General features: G+C 38.8%; 1 protein-coding gene across 1 annotated transcript in view; it reads left to right on the plus strand.

Annotated features, from left to right (window-relative positions):
• The window catches only part of RpS2 (ribosomal protein S2), a 57326-nt gene that overhangs the window by 25422 nt on the left and 15381 nt on the right, over positions 1–16523 (plus strand). The window contains exons 4-5 of the mRNA XM_067137645.2: positions 14259–14422; positions 15953–16112. Coding sequence (XP_066993746.1) covers positions 14259–14422; positions 15953–16112 — 324 coding nt within the window. The remainder of the gene's footprint in view (positions 1–14258; positions 14423–15952; positions 16113–16523) is intronic.

Below are 16523 nucleotides of genomic sequence, written 5' to 3' on the forward strand. Positions count from 1 at the left end.
ATGAAAACTGTGAAAGTAGTGTACAAATAGGGAATAGTAGATCTAAATGGTTCCAGAAAAAGAGAGACAAGGCAGTGCACTATCTCCACTACTTTTCCTTGCACTCATATTAAACAAATTAAAGCTGCAGAACGTGGAGATTTGAATGCATTAGTGGTTGCGGATGATGTTGCCATTTGGGGAGAAACAGAGCAAAAAGTTCAAAGGAAATTAAATTGCTGGGTCAACAAATTTAAAGAATATAAGTTAACTGTGAGTAAGAAGATAACAGTAGCACTGAAATTGAGAAAAACACCCAGCGAATGTGACCTCAAACTTCATGGAGAGAGAATTGAATGTGTAGAAAGCTTCACCTATCTTGGAAGTATTGTATCAAACCAGGGGAGTGGTAAATTGGAAATCCTGAAAGGTGACAAAAGGTTCCACGTTCTATCACGTACAAAATCTAATGTGGGACAAAGCAGTTCCTGTAAAAGCCAAACAAACATGTTCAAATCTTACCTCCTACCAATTTTGACATGTGGGTTGGAGACCTGTGTGTTATTGAAAAGAGACATTAGCAAACTGCAAGCATGTGAAATGAAATTTTTATGATCTGGTATGTAAGGAAAAAGAAGAGACAGAATTAGAAATGAGTGCAATAGAAATGACATGCAAGTGACCTGTATGATGGAAGGAAGACTATGCATTGCATGGTTTAAATGTTTTGGGCATGTGCAAAGGATGGAAGAGACTAGAACCCCCAGACAATACTTGGAAATGGCAGTACTTGGGAAGAGACTTGTTAGACGTCTCAGAAGAAGGTGGCTGGACCAAATAAATGCAGACCTTATTGAGAAAGGAACACTGCAGGATGTGAAAGGAGAGGAACTCTATAATGACAGGAACCGATGGAGGCATATTTTCCACAAAAGTATTACCCAGCCCGCTGTAAGGATACCCAGACGATGATGATGTTTAGCAATGTAAATCTTTTCAAAAGGATTTCTCAATTTCTCGATAATTGAGTCTTTTTCCTAAGATTCTGAATTGCTTAAAGAGTTGTATCATTTTTAATTATGCAAAAGAAATTCACAAAATACGACTACAGTAGAACCTCGATAATTCAAAATCAGTTAATTCTAAATCTTGCCTAATTAGAAGAAGCTCTCGTTCCTGGAAACATGAGATACAGTTTTGCATGTTATTTAAATTGTTTAATTTGAAATACGGATAATTCGTAATTCCAAGTACAATGTTGGCCCCATTACCGAAATTCAGACTTTAATTCGAAACTGCCTTTACATTTTAAAACAATAGTACCGGTATATTACAGAGCAACTTCAACTCGAAATTTATCTGAGTCATAATAGAACGTGTGTTCCGGAACGCGGAGCGGTAGCTTTCCGCACTTATACTCACTTCGGTGGGTCTACAGTGCGCTTCCTGTATGCTAAGTTGAATGAAATCAGAATTCTTTTTTATTCAACCTTTTAAGGAACACCGTAATATCACGCAACAGGCAGTGTGCAGAAAAACAGAATCCGCTAACACTGGCGATGCCGACAGTTGACGAAAAAACGTGTCTCATATAATAAATTCGTAGGCACCGAACAATATTGTCATTGCCAATGAACTGTATTGCTGAATTTTAATGCGAGCCCAAACGGTCTTGTGGTTTTAAAGGAGAAAGTGCCAGTCGAGGAATCGTTCAAGGGTGGGGGATGGGGGTCATTGTAGTGCATTGCAATGCACATGGAAGCGAGGGTGTCTCATATAATAAATTCGTAGGCACCGAACAATATTGTCATTGCCAATGAACTGTATTGCTGAATTTTAATGCGAGCCCAAACGGTCTTGTGGTTTTAAAGGAGAAAGTGCCAGTCGAGGAATCGTTCAAGGGTGGGGGATGGGGGTCATTGTAGTGCATTGCAATGCACATGGAAGCGAGAAACTTTATCCCCTCGTCATAGAAAAGTTCGATAAGCCACAATGTTTTAAGGGCGTCGGGCACTTTCCATTCCAGTACAACGCATCTTTAAATGCAAACAGTACAGAAATCCAAAAATAAATGCATTTGCACAGGGGAACCAGCATAATTTATCCTCGTCCTTGAATTGTGAGATTTTTTCTTTCGTTGTATTAGGTTATGTTTGTCAGTGATTTATCCAAGTGCATTATTTGAACGTAAATGCACCTTGTTGGATACATTTCGGAAATAAGTTTTTCTCCGTGGCATTTCAAAGGTTTAAACTGAGAATCGAGGTGACTGCATGTATTAATGGGTCTTAGAATACTTTGTGACGCGGCAAGTGTTCACATTTCTGAAGTACGAGAGAAGTGCCATGGCGGAAAATCGTACAAGGATAGGGGCATAGGAAAGTTTGATTTTAAGGGCATCGGGTACTTTCTGTGTAAATACCAGGCATCTAAAATGCATACAGTATATAATTATCCAATGAATAAAGCACTTGCACATGGGAGCCAGCATAGATTTCTCCTCGTCTTTGATTCCTGCTTTTTTTTTTTTTTTTCCTTTCTTTCTTTCTTTCGTTGCATGAGGCTATGTTATCCAAGTGCATTATTTGAATATTGTAAATGCACCTTCTTGGATACATTTTTGAAATAGTTCTTTTTTTCATGGCATTTGAAAGGCATGAACTGTAAATTAAGGTTAACTGCATGCAATAACGGGCCTTAGAATATTTTGTAACGCGGTGAGGGTTGGTACTTATGAATTGCGGATTGGCGGTTAATTCGAAGTCCGATTTTTGAGTCCCAACCCCTTCGAATTAACAAGATTTTACTGTATTCAATAACAGCTATACATGGCAAATGTACGCAAAGTAAAATACTGTGGTGTAAGTATATGGGCTACAGCCAGACCTCGCTTGCCTTGGAAACTACAGCTCGGAACTCAGGTAAAAGTATTGGAGCAGTGAGAATCCTGTTAGAGCACTTAGTCATTGAACATGGCGCGACTCGGGCGATGTAGCAGTTAGTCCAACACAGCACGGCTTGGACAATGTCGTAGCAAGCCTCAGAATTGCATCAGATGGTGCAGGAGTGAGATGGAACAGGCAAGTTTGTATATCAGTTAGGCGATCGATTGGAGTTTATATTTCGTCGCAACCAAAATTAATGATTGATAGATCCGGGAGGATGATACATCGAAGAACAAGAAATCTAGTTTTTTAACCCAGAATGTATTGGATATGTTCTTGGAAGTTAAAATTATGAACGATAGATCGAGGTTCCACTGTATACAGTTCTTATGTACTCACTGTGACCTATTTGCGGAAAGCATATTTATATGGACTTAAAACAAAGTATTCACTGTAAGTTGTGAAACTGCCTCGATTTCAAGATTCTTTTTCAGGCTCGTACAGGTCTGTGATTAGCCAGAATTGGAGTCATTCAGCATATATTCTTGTTATTTGTATGACATTGCTGGATGGAATTGCATGCCTCACCCATGGAGTTTGTTCTTTCATTTTGGCAGACTGGGCCACTTTAATTCGATTGCAGTTGCTTCGGGGCTTTGATCCTTGCCCAGTACTCCTTCATTCTTTCACTCTGCTCTCTTCCATCCATGGTGCTTGGGTGCGGGATCCAGTTTTTCTTGGAAACTCTTGGTGTTGCTTACTTCCTTTACTTATGTTCCTATTTTTTTTTCCCCAGGTCATTCTGATGTCAGTGAGTGCACTATAGTTTTCCTAGTCCTAAAAAACCCTTGCTACCTGGTTGATCAGTCTTCTCGGGTATGTTCTGTAGATGTGTCCGAAGAACATGGTTCTCTTCCGGATGGTGTCAGAGATATTTTCTGTCCTGAGGTACCATTCTTGGTTTCCTTTGTATAATTCATCCTTGTTTCTTTGGGGTCCCAATATCTTTTTCAGAATCTCTCCACCAGTTCCAACTTCTTGATCAATCCTGTTTTTGTTGGATCCAAACATTCTGCTGCATACATGGCTACCAAGTGGATCACTGTATGGTAGTCTCAAGTTTTGCATTGATCAAGATCATGTTGTTGTATATGTTCATAGTTCGTTTATTCTCCAAGTTTATCTTGTTGATTCTCTATATCTTTTTCTGACAGGTTATCAATCCTCTCATACCTGGTTTCTTCAACTCTGTGTTAAATTTTAACAAATGTTAACTAATAGTTGTTATTAATTTAATGCTTCGGTTAAAAGTCTCCTGTTTCATGAACACATTTGGCAGCGAGTGTCTTTTTTATACATAAAGCACCAGAGCAGTATATTGTAATGGTTGATATTATTATAGGTTATGGTTACATGCAGTAAGAGGCAACAAAAACATTATTATAATGAATAAATATGAAATAAACTTTATTGTAGATTTAATTTGGATATATTCATTTGTGCTTGAAAAATAAAAGAACAGACGGTTATTTCACAACATTCGATATATTTTTGTAGGAGTGCAATCTGAGGCTCCTATAACACCAGGAAAATGTGATAATTGATATGTCTTGAATGATTTTTGGGCATCCTTTTGTATGTTCAGTCTTCAGCCCTAAGGCTGGTTGGATCCTTCAGCTCTGCCATCAGCTGTCATAGATGGCCTAGATATCACTGAAGAGGCATACTAGGGAAACGAGGAGTGAGGTAGTTTCCCATTGCTTTCCTCACCGAGCCAGAAATTGCTGTTACATACCAGTCTCCCAAGCCCACTGAAATGCATTCACCAACCGACCCTATGAGCAACATTTTCACACCATTCATAGCAGGGACTGGCTGCAGAAGGAAAGGCATTTCTAGCATCGCTCATACCTCAGTCACTTTCATATTGTCAAAGCCAAGGATAAGACAGAGACAGATCAATGAAAGTTAACAAAATTGCTCTACTCCATACCAAAAGACATAGTGCACTGTAAACACTAGGTCCTGCCAGCAAAGGCATGCATTCTTTTACTGTGTGGAAAATAATGCCTTGCCAAGTAGAAATTCTTTGCACAGTTCTACACACTGTCGTTTTTCACTCATCAACAATTACGTGAAAAGAGTCTGAGGCATAATATCGAACTATAAGCAACTGCTGAACTGGAGACACTGATAGGTTTCAGTCTGTATGAAATTCTATGAACTCAAACCTATTTTCAATTTCTTCTGGTACCTTGTTCAATATGGTTTTGGTGAATAGGCATCTTTGTAGAAAACCTTATTCTGGCAACTGTAAATAGTTTTTTTAGTATGGGTCGTCCTTTGCCTTCTTCAGTTTGTAGATAGTCTTCATACAGCAGTTAAGAGGTTTAACACAGGGCTGGTGTCATGCTAATTTAACACAAGTATTAACAGTTTGTTAGTGTGTGCAATTGTTGATGAAACAGCCATACTTAACAACAGTGTTAACACTTACTGAGCAAATGGCTGCACGGTTTGGGTCACGTAGCTGTCAGCTTGCATTCAGGAGATAGTGGGTTCGAACCCTACTGTCGGCAGCCCTGAAGATGTTTTTCCGTTGTTTCCTGTTTTCACACCAGGCAAATGCTGGGGCTGTACCTTAAGGCCACATTTGCATCCTTCTCACCCCTAGCCCTTTCCTATCCCATCGTTGCTATAAGACCTATCTGTGTTGGTGCAATGTAAAGCAAATTTTTTATTTTTTTTTAAATGGTGTTGACCCTTAACATTCGTTGAAGAAACTAGGCCTCAGATATTTAAATTTTGCCACTTTCAGAATCCTTTCTCCCTCTCTCTACTCATGCATTTGTGTGATGTTTCGACGTTGGTCATGTACAGTAGAACCTCGATAATTCGAAATCGGTTAATTCAAAATCCCGCCTAATTCGAAGAAGCTCTTGTTCCTGGAAACATGAGATACAGTTTTGCATGTTATTTAAATGTTTAATTCGAAATACGGATAAATCGTAATTCGAAATACGATGTCGGCCCCATTACCGAAATTCAGACTTTTAATTCGAAACTGCCTTTACATTTTAAAACAATAGTATGTTACAGAGTAATTTCAACTCGAAATTTATCCGCTCCGCGTCATAATAGAACGCGCGTTCCGGAACGTGGAAGGGTAGCTTTCCGCACATACACTCACTTCAGTGAGTCTATAGTGCGCTTCATGATTGCTAAGTAGAATGAAATCGGAATTCTTTTGTATTCAACCATTTAAGGAACACCATAATATCACGCAACAGGCAGTGTGCGGAAAAACAGAATCCGCGAACACTGGCGATGCCGACAGTTGACAGAAAACGTACGGTAGCTTATATATTAAATTCGTAGGCACCGAACAATATTGTCATTGCCGGTGAAACTGCATTGCTTTATTTTAATGCAAGCCCAACCGGTCTTATGGTTTTAAATGGGTCATAGTAGTGCGTTGCAATGCACATGGGATGAAAGCGAGAAACTTTATCCCCTCGTCATAGGAAAGTTCGATAAACCACAATGTTTTAAGGGCGTCGGGCACTTTCCATGCCAGTACAAAGCATCTAAAAATGCATTCTCGTTTACATTTCTGAAGTACAAGAAAAGTGCCATGGCGGGAAATCGTACAAGGATAGAGTCATAGAAAAGTTCGATTTTAAGGGCATCGGGTACTTCCTTTGTAAATACAAGGCATCTAAAATGCATACAGTATATAGTAATCCAATTAATAAAGCACTTGCACATGGGAGCCAGCATAGATTTCTCCTCATCTTTGAATCGTGATTTTTTTTTCCCTTTCTTTCGTTGCGTGAGGTTATGTTTGACAGTGAGATATCTTGAGTGCATTACTTGAATACTCTAAATGCACCTTCTTGGATACATTTTGGAAATAGTTCTTTTTTCATGGCATTTGAAGCGTATAAACTGTGAATCAAGGTTAACTGCATGCAGTAACGGGCCATAGAATATTTTGTAATGCGGCAAGTGTTGGTACTTCTGAATTGCGAATTGGCGGTTAATTCGAAGTCCAATTTTTGAGTCCCAACGACTTTGAATTAACGAGGTTTTACTGTACTGGCTTCTCAAAGGTGATCTGTAGGCTTGCCTTACTCCCTTGTTCGTGGAACTAAGCAGTTGGTTCTGTGCCTCCTCTGTTGACTCTGACAACCACAATCTCATCCGCAAAGGCTAGACATCATCATTGTTTCCCTTCTCCAATTTGTTTTTGGATTGTGTTGTGGAATTTTCATCTTGTATTTCCATCATTCTTCATCAAATAAGTCTTGGAGGTTTGCCATTCTCTTATTGAGGTTTTGTTCATTCTTTCTTTGTTGTTTCCCGTGCATACCTATAGGTCTTTTCCCACCAACCTCCATTTCAAGAATGGACTTACGGATTTTCGTTCTTCCTGTTCTTTCCACATGCCTATACCACCTTAGTCTCGATCGCTCTGCTCTCTCCCCCATTCCGTATACACCCAGTGTTTTTCGTATCTGGTCTTGTTTTGGCCAGCATACTTCTTAGGAATTTGATCTCTCTTGCATTGTTCCCCCTGTGGGTGGGGGCTGTAGACTTAACACCCGCGGTATCCCTTGACTGTTGTAAGAGGTGACTAAAAGGTGCACTAGGGGCTCTTAACTAGGGATCATGGGTTACTGTCCACAGGGCCCTTAGCTGAGTCCTGGCATTGCTTCCACTTACTTGTGCCAGGCTCTTCACTTTCGTCTATAGTATCAAACCTCCCTTGTTAACTTCTTTTCCGGCCCCAATGCTAGTTGGTGTCGAAGCCTAGAGAGTCATTCATTTTCACTGTTACGTTGTCCTTGTCTTTCCTAAGTGTCGGTCCCTTCCACTTTTTCCCTCTGATTAGTGTTAATAGAAGATAGTTGCCCAGTTGTACTTCTTCTTAAAACAATAATCACTGTGCCCAGTTGTACTTCCTCTTAAAACAATAATCACTGCTACCATCACTTACTTGCCCTGATTTTACTTTCCTCTGCTTTGTTCTTTACCAAGTTTCAACTTCATATGTCAAGATTGGTAGAAAGTAGTTCTTGTATATGATTTCCTTGCATTGTATTGGCACTTCCTTACTCCTTAACAGTCCTCTCACATTCTGGTAAAACCCTCCAGCTAACTGCACACTTCTCATCTCTACTATTCTTCCATTTTCTGATATCACACTCCCAAAGTATGAATTTTCTTACTACTTCTGGTGCTTTCCCCTTAACTTGTTGCACCTCCTCTTCCATTCATTGAGCCTCGTGCAAGAACAACAGTTTGGCTCTCGTTAATTTTCATTCCATATGTTTGCTTGTTTTTGAACTGTCTCTTCACTTTCACCCAACAGCACAATGTCATCAAGCAAATAATTATGATTTTAGTGTTCCTGCCCAGTCCTTTTTGATTTCTTTGAGTATTTCATTCATGATAACGAGTAGATGTGTTTGTACACTCCCTTGTCTTGGTTCTAACTTTGCATTCTTCTGTCTATTTTTGTCCGAACTTTACAGATGCATCTGTTGTACATATCAATTATCATCTGGATCAGTTTATATGGGAACTTTTTCTTCTCCAGGGCCAACTAGATCCTATCCTCGGGAATACAATCACATGCTTATGAAGATCAAAACTTTATCTTGTATTCCCGGTATTTTTCCACAATTTGTCGCATTGCAAATATCAGGTCCGTTCTTGATCTTCCATTCCTAAATGCATGTTGTAGCACTTCCAGTTGGAGTTCCACCAGTGGCCTTAATCTTTTTTTCTAGAATTTTTTTGAAAATGTGGACAAGGGTCATTTCTCTCTACTTTTCATTGTCTTTCTGGTATAGTCAACTTCAATTCCTATGTTGTTGTATCCCATTAGTACAAAGGGCACTAGGAAAGTTTTGCAATATGCAATAACGGTTGACTGGACACCCCTGTAATGGTGAGGAATGAAAAGAGGGGTGAAAACCGGTCTAGAAGATCGCAAGGCGCGACCTTCACACCAGTTGTTACCAAGCAGTGGATTGAAAGCAATTTGTCAGTGTGGTCCAAAGGTGAATATCCCGCAATCATCCGCTATAATTTTGCTCATGGATTAACTGTTGACCAGTGCCTGTTGGAAATGACTCCTGTGCTGGGGAAAGACTGTCCACATTGGACAGTAATTTTCCACTGGTACAAAATGTTCCAGAGGGGAAATTTTGGCGTTGAAGACAGTCCTCGTTCTGGGTGACCGTCTGAATCAGTGACTGAGGAATACATTGAAGCTGTGAGGAAAATGTTGCAGCAAGAGAGGCGGTTGACATATCAGCAGGTAGAAGAGACCCTCCACATCCTTGCACCAGCTATTCATTCAGTTCTACACAACCATCTCCATGTTAGAAAGGTTTGTTACCTTTGGGTGCCCCATTCACTTTCAGAGGAGCAAAGGGCACATCGAGTGAAATGGTGCCGAAAAATGCTAAAACAGTTTGAAAATGGGACTTTGCGTGACGTAAATAGCATCGTTGCAGGTGACGAAACTTGGCTTTATTATTACGATATCCCAACAAAATCCCAGAACAAGGTGTGGCTGTTTGAAGATTAGGGTACTCCTGTGACTGAGAAAGTTATGGTCAGTGAAGAAAAGGATGATTGCAGTATTCTTCACTAAACGGGGCATCCTGAATCATGTTGTGCTAGAAACAGAAAGGACGGTTACTGCAAAGTGGTATCGTGAGACTTGTCTGCCTCAGGTCATCCAGGCTCTCAAGCAGCTCCGTCCAAGGTCACGGCTGAACACTTGGCTCTTGCATCACGGCAATGCTCCAGCACATCGTGCTAATGTAACATTGGATTTTCTTGCCAGATCAGGGTTGTCTGTGCTTGATCACCCTCCGTACAGTCCTGATCTTGCCCCATGTGACTTCGCACTCTTTCCAGAAGTGAAGATGAAGCTGAAAGGGCGGCATTTTGCATCCGACGAGGAGCTTCTGGCAGCATGGGATCAAGAGTGTGAAAATGTAACCGAAGAAAAGTGGCAGAGTTGGTTCCGTGACTGGTTTCGATGTATAGAGAAGTGTATTGAGTGTGGTGGAAATTATTTTGCAAAAGTCTGAAGTGTTCACTCACCTTGCAAAACTTTCCTAATGCCCTTTGTATACTGCCTATTCCTTACATTTTTTGGTGGTACTCTTATCACCTTAAGAACACAGTTGAATAGAAGTGGAGAAAGTCCACCTCCCTGTCTGGTCCCAGTTTTAATTCCAAAGAATGTTGCTTGTTCATTGGAAGCCATTTTGCTTCGGTGTTTGTTACTCGCAGAATGAAATCAGTGTAACCAGTCATATGTCACTTCTTCTTGATGGTAACTTATGACTAGGGCTCGGATGTTTAGGAAAAGTCATATTTTTTCTTTGTCTCTATTTTCTTGTTTGATTGGATTTTGGTGCGACTCAGGTGATTATCGTCACAATTAAGTGATTTTTATTAGTCATATAAATGCATATTTTGGCTCTTTTTTGTCATAAAGTCATATTTTGACCTATTTTCGTAGAAACATCATATTTCTGTCATATTTCGGCGGTCTGACGACAGCTGTAGCTGTGCAAGATCATCTTCAATTTGCCAAATGCGAACTAGTGTTCACAAAACTGCTTCTTGGTATCACATCTGCAGTTAATACAAGTGGAATACTGTTTGTATAGAATGAAGGCCATAGACTTCACTGCACCTTTTACATGATTTAAATATGCAACAATAACCTTGTGACATAGAAAGGAGCTTCTGTTCTTACAAGAATGTGTTAAGTGATAATCGGAGGTCTTTTGCGCCTGATGATTTGAGGATGAATCCTGTCGTACATTTCAATTCCACCCGCGGAGAAGAATGGAAAAGGTATGGCAGTTTGCACTATAGGCCGTGTCGCCCTACCATAATGTATTGAAAGACATCTACTTAATTCGTTTCGTGGTGCTCAATTTAACTTTGACGCATTTAATAATATGTATTAATGAAATTTGGGCTTGAACGTTCCAAAATATTTAAAAAATAGATTGATGTTTTCTCGTATTTCAAACCACCACTGCAGGGTGCAAACATGTTTTGACTTTTAAAATGTTGTGTGATCTGATTAGCTTAGTACTGGTAATTTATAGCTATGTATTCACAAATGTTTGATAAGTGAATCAAGGACAATAGATTGTGAATAATTGCTAAACATGAATATTCAGAAAATTTATATGAAAGTAAGAATAAAGAATTGAATCGTGCAGTCGAGTAAGGAACTAAGTCAGATTTTGCTACTTTTCAGGAGATCAAAAAAACTGATTTTCTTCGACACGCTTCAATGAATAGTTCCCATTATTTTATATAATATTTAGATCAGTGATAGATATGTAACGGAGGTAACAGGAAAATGTTCAAGAAAAATTTATAAATTTTATGACCATTTGAACTTTTTTGACTTAGTTCCTTTCTCCAATAATACCAAAAAAAAATTGGAGTTTGGGAATAAATCTCTCATACAAACTACACCAACCTTTGTTATATATTAAACGTAGCATAATGTAATACATAAGCACTGTTTACAGTTTATCCAACAGAAAAAAACCCGGAAAACAAATACAAATGACCTTCAAGCGCCAAACAACTACAGTATTACAACCAAGACTACTAACCTAAGGGGAATTCATTGGCTGCGAAATAATGTCCAAATAAAATGCCAAAGCATCCTCATTTGCAACATATTTCAACAGTTTACACAAGTCCTTTATCTTCTTTTATTGGAACCCCACCCTCTGGATATGCTGCCATTGGTTGCAAGGATATTGTGCAAAAGTTACCTTTCCCAAGATGAAACGTATGTTTCACAATGCTGTTTATGAAGGGAAGTGCTACAATAACTCCTGGTTTCTCTGCCCTATATCTGTATTCTTTAAACGAAGAAGGAGAAAATGCAATCTTTCCAGCACGAGGAGTATTCTTTGTCGATGTTTCAGCTGATACAGTCACTTTTTTAAAAAAAACTCAGGCCACCACTTGTCAAAATTAAATACTGCACTTGAGTCTACTAACTTAACTGTAACATTTGCTTTGCTGTTTACAATAATTGCCATATACTCTTCGATAGTATAAACTCTGTCTAATTTTTTAATGTTTTTCTTAAGTACCCCAAAGTCCCTGTCGCATGGTAGGAATAAATGACCCCTCTCGGGAAAGTACTGTCTAATCTCCTTAAATTGATTTGAAGCTGCCAGGCCTAGCATTAGTCTTATGACCATATGGTTCTTATTTTGGCCTGGAGAGCCATCAGAGAAAACGTGTAACTGGTCAACATTTCCTGACACAGATTCGTCTATATAATCTTTCAGGAAAGAAGCAACTTCATTCGCACCCTTCTTTCCTTGGCCTTTATGATACATATACACAACACACTTGTCCGTTGCAAGATCATGAATACAAAACACATTCACCCACAACTGTCTCGTGAAAAACACTTCTTGCACCGGTATGTGTGGCAGGGGCAGATTTTGCATAAAGTCAAAGGCAAGGCCTGTCACTCTGTTATTTGTTCTGCATAGTGTTGCAACTTCTTTCAAAGACCTGTGGAATTTCCTGCTTCTTCTTTTCTGAACATCATATTCAGCCTGAGCTGCACGCTTTGCTGATTCACAAATATGTGGACTCCTAAGTTTAGCTGTGAACTCCTCACACTTGCTGCAGACATCGATCTGTGGTCGTCCGAATCGGTAGTTATAATTCTCAACAAAATAAGTCCTGTAGAAGCTGTACTTGACTCCACACTCCGGGTATTTTGTGACAAACATGTTGTGCATTTCTTTAATAGTTAAGCGGGCATCTAAGTAATGCACTTCTTTCCCTCCGTAATGAGTCCGTTTCAGAGGGAATGATTGAATAGGATAGGATATCAGTTTAGTGACATCTTCCGGTATCTTTCTGGTATTTGGATTGGTTCCTTTCTTGTCCCTGGGAATTTCTCCATGAAGAAGAAGCATTGTGATACGGAATACTCTTTTCTGAGTGACGGCATGCATGCTCATAAAAGCTGAACGACATACCTTCTTTCTATTGTTGCCATCCATAACAAAGGAAGTGAAACTTGCTGCTTGCTGCTTTGAATTTTCATTCCTCGGTCTTCTGGTCTTAATTTCATTCTTGTCGATGAGGCGCTGCAAGTGTGTAAATCTTGTGCATCCTTACTGGGAAGTTGAAGAAACTTGGAAAGAATGGACATGCGAGCCTCTTCGTTGATAATCTCAAAGCACTTCTTTCTGCATCTAGAAGAATAACATATTATTAATACTAAGTATAAATCCGTACCATACGTATTGTTATCTAAAACATGAGTAGAAAGTTCGGTTGCATGTTAGAATATTATTTACTAAACAATCCCTAGTAATACTTCTCAAGCTCCTTACTTACCTGCAGTCAGAACCAGTTTCTTTGCCTTCCACAACTCTCCCACGTTTATTCACATATGCCTGTCCACTGAGTCTTGCGTGTTTCAGAACACTATGTTTATGGCCCTCAGGCTGTGCCTTCCTTTTTGGAGTCATATTCTCAAACGTAATACAAAGATCACTTTGTCATCCACCGAGATACAAACTGAAATACTGTACACTATAACCCACCATGTACCGTACGATTTCTGTTTCCCTCCAGTATGTTGTCCTTTGTGTTGTACCAACGCTGTAAATTATCCCCTGTTATGCCTACATCGCATGCAACGTGCGGCAGAGAGTGGAACTAAGTCATGAATAGCAAGTGGTGAAGAAACGCACTAAGTCATCGATTTAGTGCGTTTCTTCACAATATGCCTAATGTCCATCCACTGTTTCTCCCACAAGGAGAAGGCTGACTTATTTCTTTCCTTTACCAAACGATAGGGCATGGTTATGTGAGGTAAATGAGGCAATAAAATGAAAATGGCCAATTTTGACTTAGTTCCTTACTCGACTGCACGATTCAATTAAGTTAACAAATACATGTCGATTTATAATTTATTAAAAAATGTCCATATTTAGATTAATAATTTTCCGGTCATGTTTTTTAATTTTTACGTCATATTTCTGCAGTTTTGAGGTCATATTTCATCACTTTTGAGGTCATATTTGCTTGCTAATTTGAGCTATTTGTAGGTCTTAAACATCTAAGCCCTACTTGTGACCATTTTCACATAGTTTATTACTATTTGCCCTCGTATTGTACTAGTTACTGAAAATGCCCAATTATGGTATTTCAGTTGGCATTTGTCTTATCTATGCCTGGTCTTGTTCACCATTTATTAATATGGTGGTTTTTTTTTTTTTTTTTTTTTCATTTTCATTGTATGTAAACTGTCATGTCAGTTTGAAATTTGGTGGTAACTTTTTTTTTCAGCTATTGGTGATTCAAATGGCCATATTGGACTTGGTGTGAAGTGTTCCAAGGAAGTTGCCACTGCTATCCGTGGTGCCATAGTGTTGGCCAAATTGTCTGTTGTTCCCGTGAGGCGAGGCTACTGGGGTAACAAGATTGGTAAGCCCCATACCGTACCTTGCAAGGTGAGATCATTTAGCTCTGCTGCACATTATTCTGAAGTACTGGGTACTGTATTTTCTCCTGTAATTCACACACTTCTGGCAAACATTATTGGCGAAATTTTGGGTGCATAAATTATTCATGAAACTATTACGTGAAAAATTTATGAACTAACTAGGGTATTTAAAAAATCATGATTTTTATTTAAAAAGTCAAAATCAAGTATTTTTTATTTACTTCAAGTTTCATTTAAGTTGTTTTTTTCTTCAATTTTACATTTTTAGTAATCATTTTATATTTTCAGATTGGTGTTTGCTTCTTCGTTTATTAAGTATTGAAGATGAATAATGAAGGATCAATCTAATTTCTGTGTTTTAACAATATTTTTAATTGGGGTATGATATATTACAAGTTTCTCTTTTCTGCCACCATCAAGCACTTTTTCATTATAATGGCTTAGCATTACGTGAAAAATCGCCGGTCGTGCATTTAAAAATTATTTGATCATAACTGTGTTAGATGGCAGAGGGAGTACTTCTTTTCTTTTTTTTTAGGGATAATTTTTGTTTCCTTGCTTCTTCCACATAATAAAACTACAAAGTGTTAACACTTCGGACGGGCTTGTGGGTTGCCTTATTCAGATAAAACTGGCTTAAGTCGTGTTCCCAAGTGGTCATTCATCCAATGACGGATTCTGCTCAATGGTGCTCAACTGCAGTCAGTGCCTTAATTATGACAGGTTATTCAAATGAAACATTGAAAATATTTAGCAGTTTGTGCATTTCACCAGTATAATTTAGCAGTTAATGTAGAGATGCAGGGGATAAGAAAAGCTGGTAAAAGCACGATTTATGGCCTGCAGAAAACGTTGAATTTGAGAAGGCCAGATTGCTGGCCACCCTGAAATTGATGGGCTCTTCCCTTACCAATGGCATTTCTACATCCATTTATTGTAAATCCCAAACAAGGTCGTTCCTACTTCCCAGCTTCATCAGGAGGGCTGACTTGAACTCCACTGAAGGACAATTTCTTGATGGGTCTTTAGTCGTAGTGTGGGAAATGTAAGATAAGAAAATTAGATAAACTCAGGAAAAAGAGGAAAGACAAAAGTATAAAGATGATTATGGGTGGTAAAAGATTAGAGAAAAGGAACCCATTTAGTTATTGTAATGAAAATTAAAAAACAAGTGCAACTTGATTTACACTTATTTCCTTTCATTGCGCATATACACATGACTTAGTTGTAAATAGAAGAACTGGGATTGATGAGGAGACAGCGTATCTGAAGATTGCATTGAATGAAGACTTTGAGATTGTCCTTATTTTCATGTTTGCTTGTTGTCTTTCTGTTGTGCGATCTTTCCTCACTGTCCTGCCATTGTCCATCATATTATTTGTTCCCTTTCTTGTTCCTGTTACATATCCTGTCTCTACACCATTATACTTTGAATGAGCTATTTAATTGACCAGCCAGTGCTAATATCTAAAATGTTTGCTTTAATGACTTCAGTTACATTTTCAGCATGTAAGTACAAACCTCGTGTTATTTTCAGGTTACTGGTAAATGTGGATCTGTACAAGTGCGTTTGATCCCTGCACCACGTGGTACTGGAATTGTGTCAGCACCCGTTCCCAAGAAACTGTTGCAGATGGCTGGTATAGAGGATTGTTATACATCTGCACGTGGATCCACTGGCACACTTGGCAACTTTGGTGAGTCTAATATTGTAAATTCAGTACTGCCCTGGGTGTAGGATGAGTTTGATTTTGTATACTTAATTCTTAGTATATAGTCTTAAGTTTACATTCCAGTTTACAAAATATACAGTAGGTCTGTTGTAGCGAGAGTTCATAACGGCAAAAAAATTTCTCGCTATAGCAGATTGTCGTTATATCCGATTTTTTGTAAGTTGGGGGGGGGGGAAACCATACACATTAAAATCTGTATGAAACAGCAATCTGTTTTTTTTTCAAAACTTAAGTTTTCTCAGATAATATCCACACTACGGCTTACTCGTTTGTTATTTTTCAAAATCTGATACTATGTGAAGAGGCCTCTGTGGCAAACGTTTCATTCTTCTTCACACAGCGTCACCTAACCTAGCAGCTTTCTCATATTTATCC

This window comes from Anabrus simplex, chromosome 1, assembly GCF_040414725.1.
Source record: "Anabrus simplex isolate iqAnaSimp1 chromosome 1, ASM4041472v1, whole genome shotgun sequence".
Classification (NCBI taxonomy): Eukaryota; Metazoa; Arthropoda; class Insecta; order Orthoptera; family Tettigoniidae; genus Anabrus; species Anabrus simplex.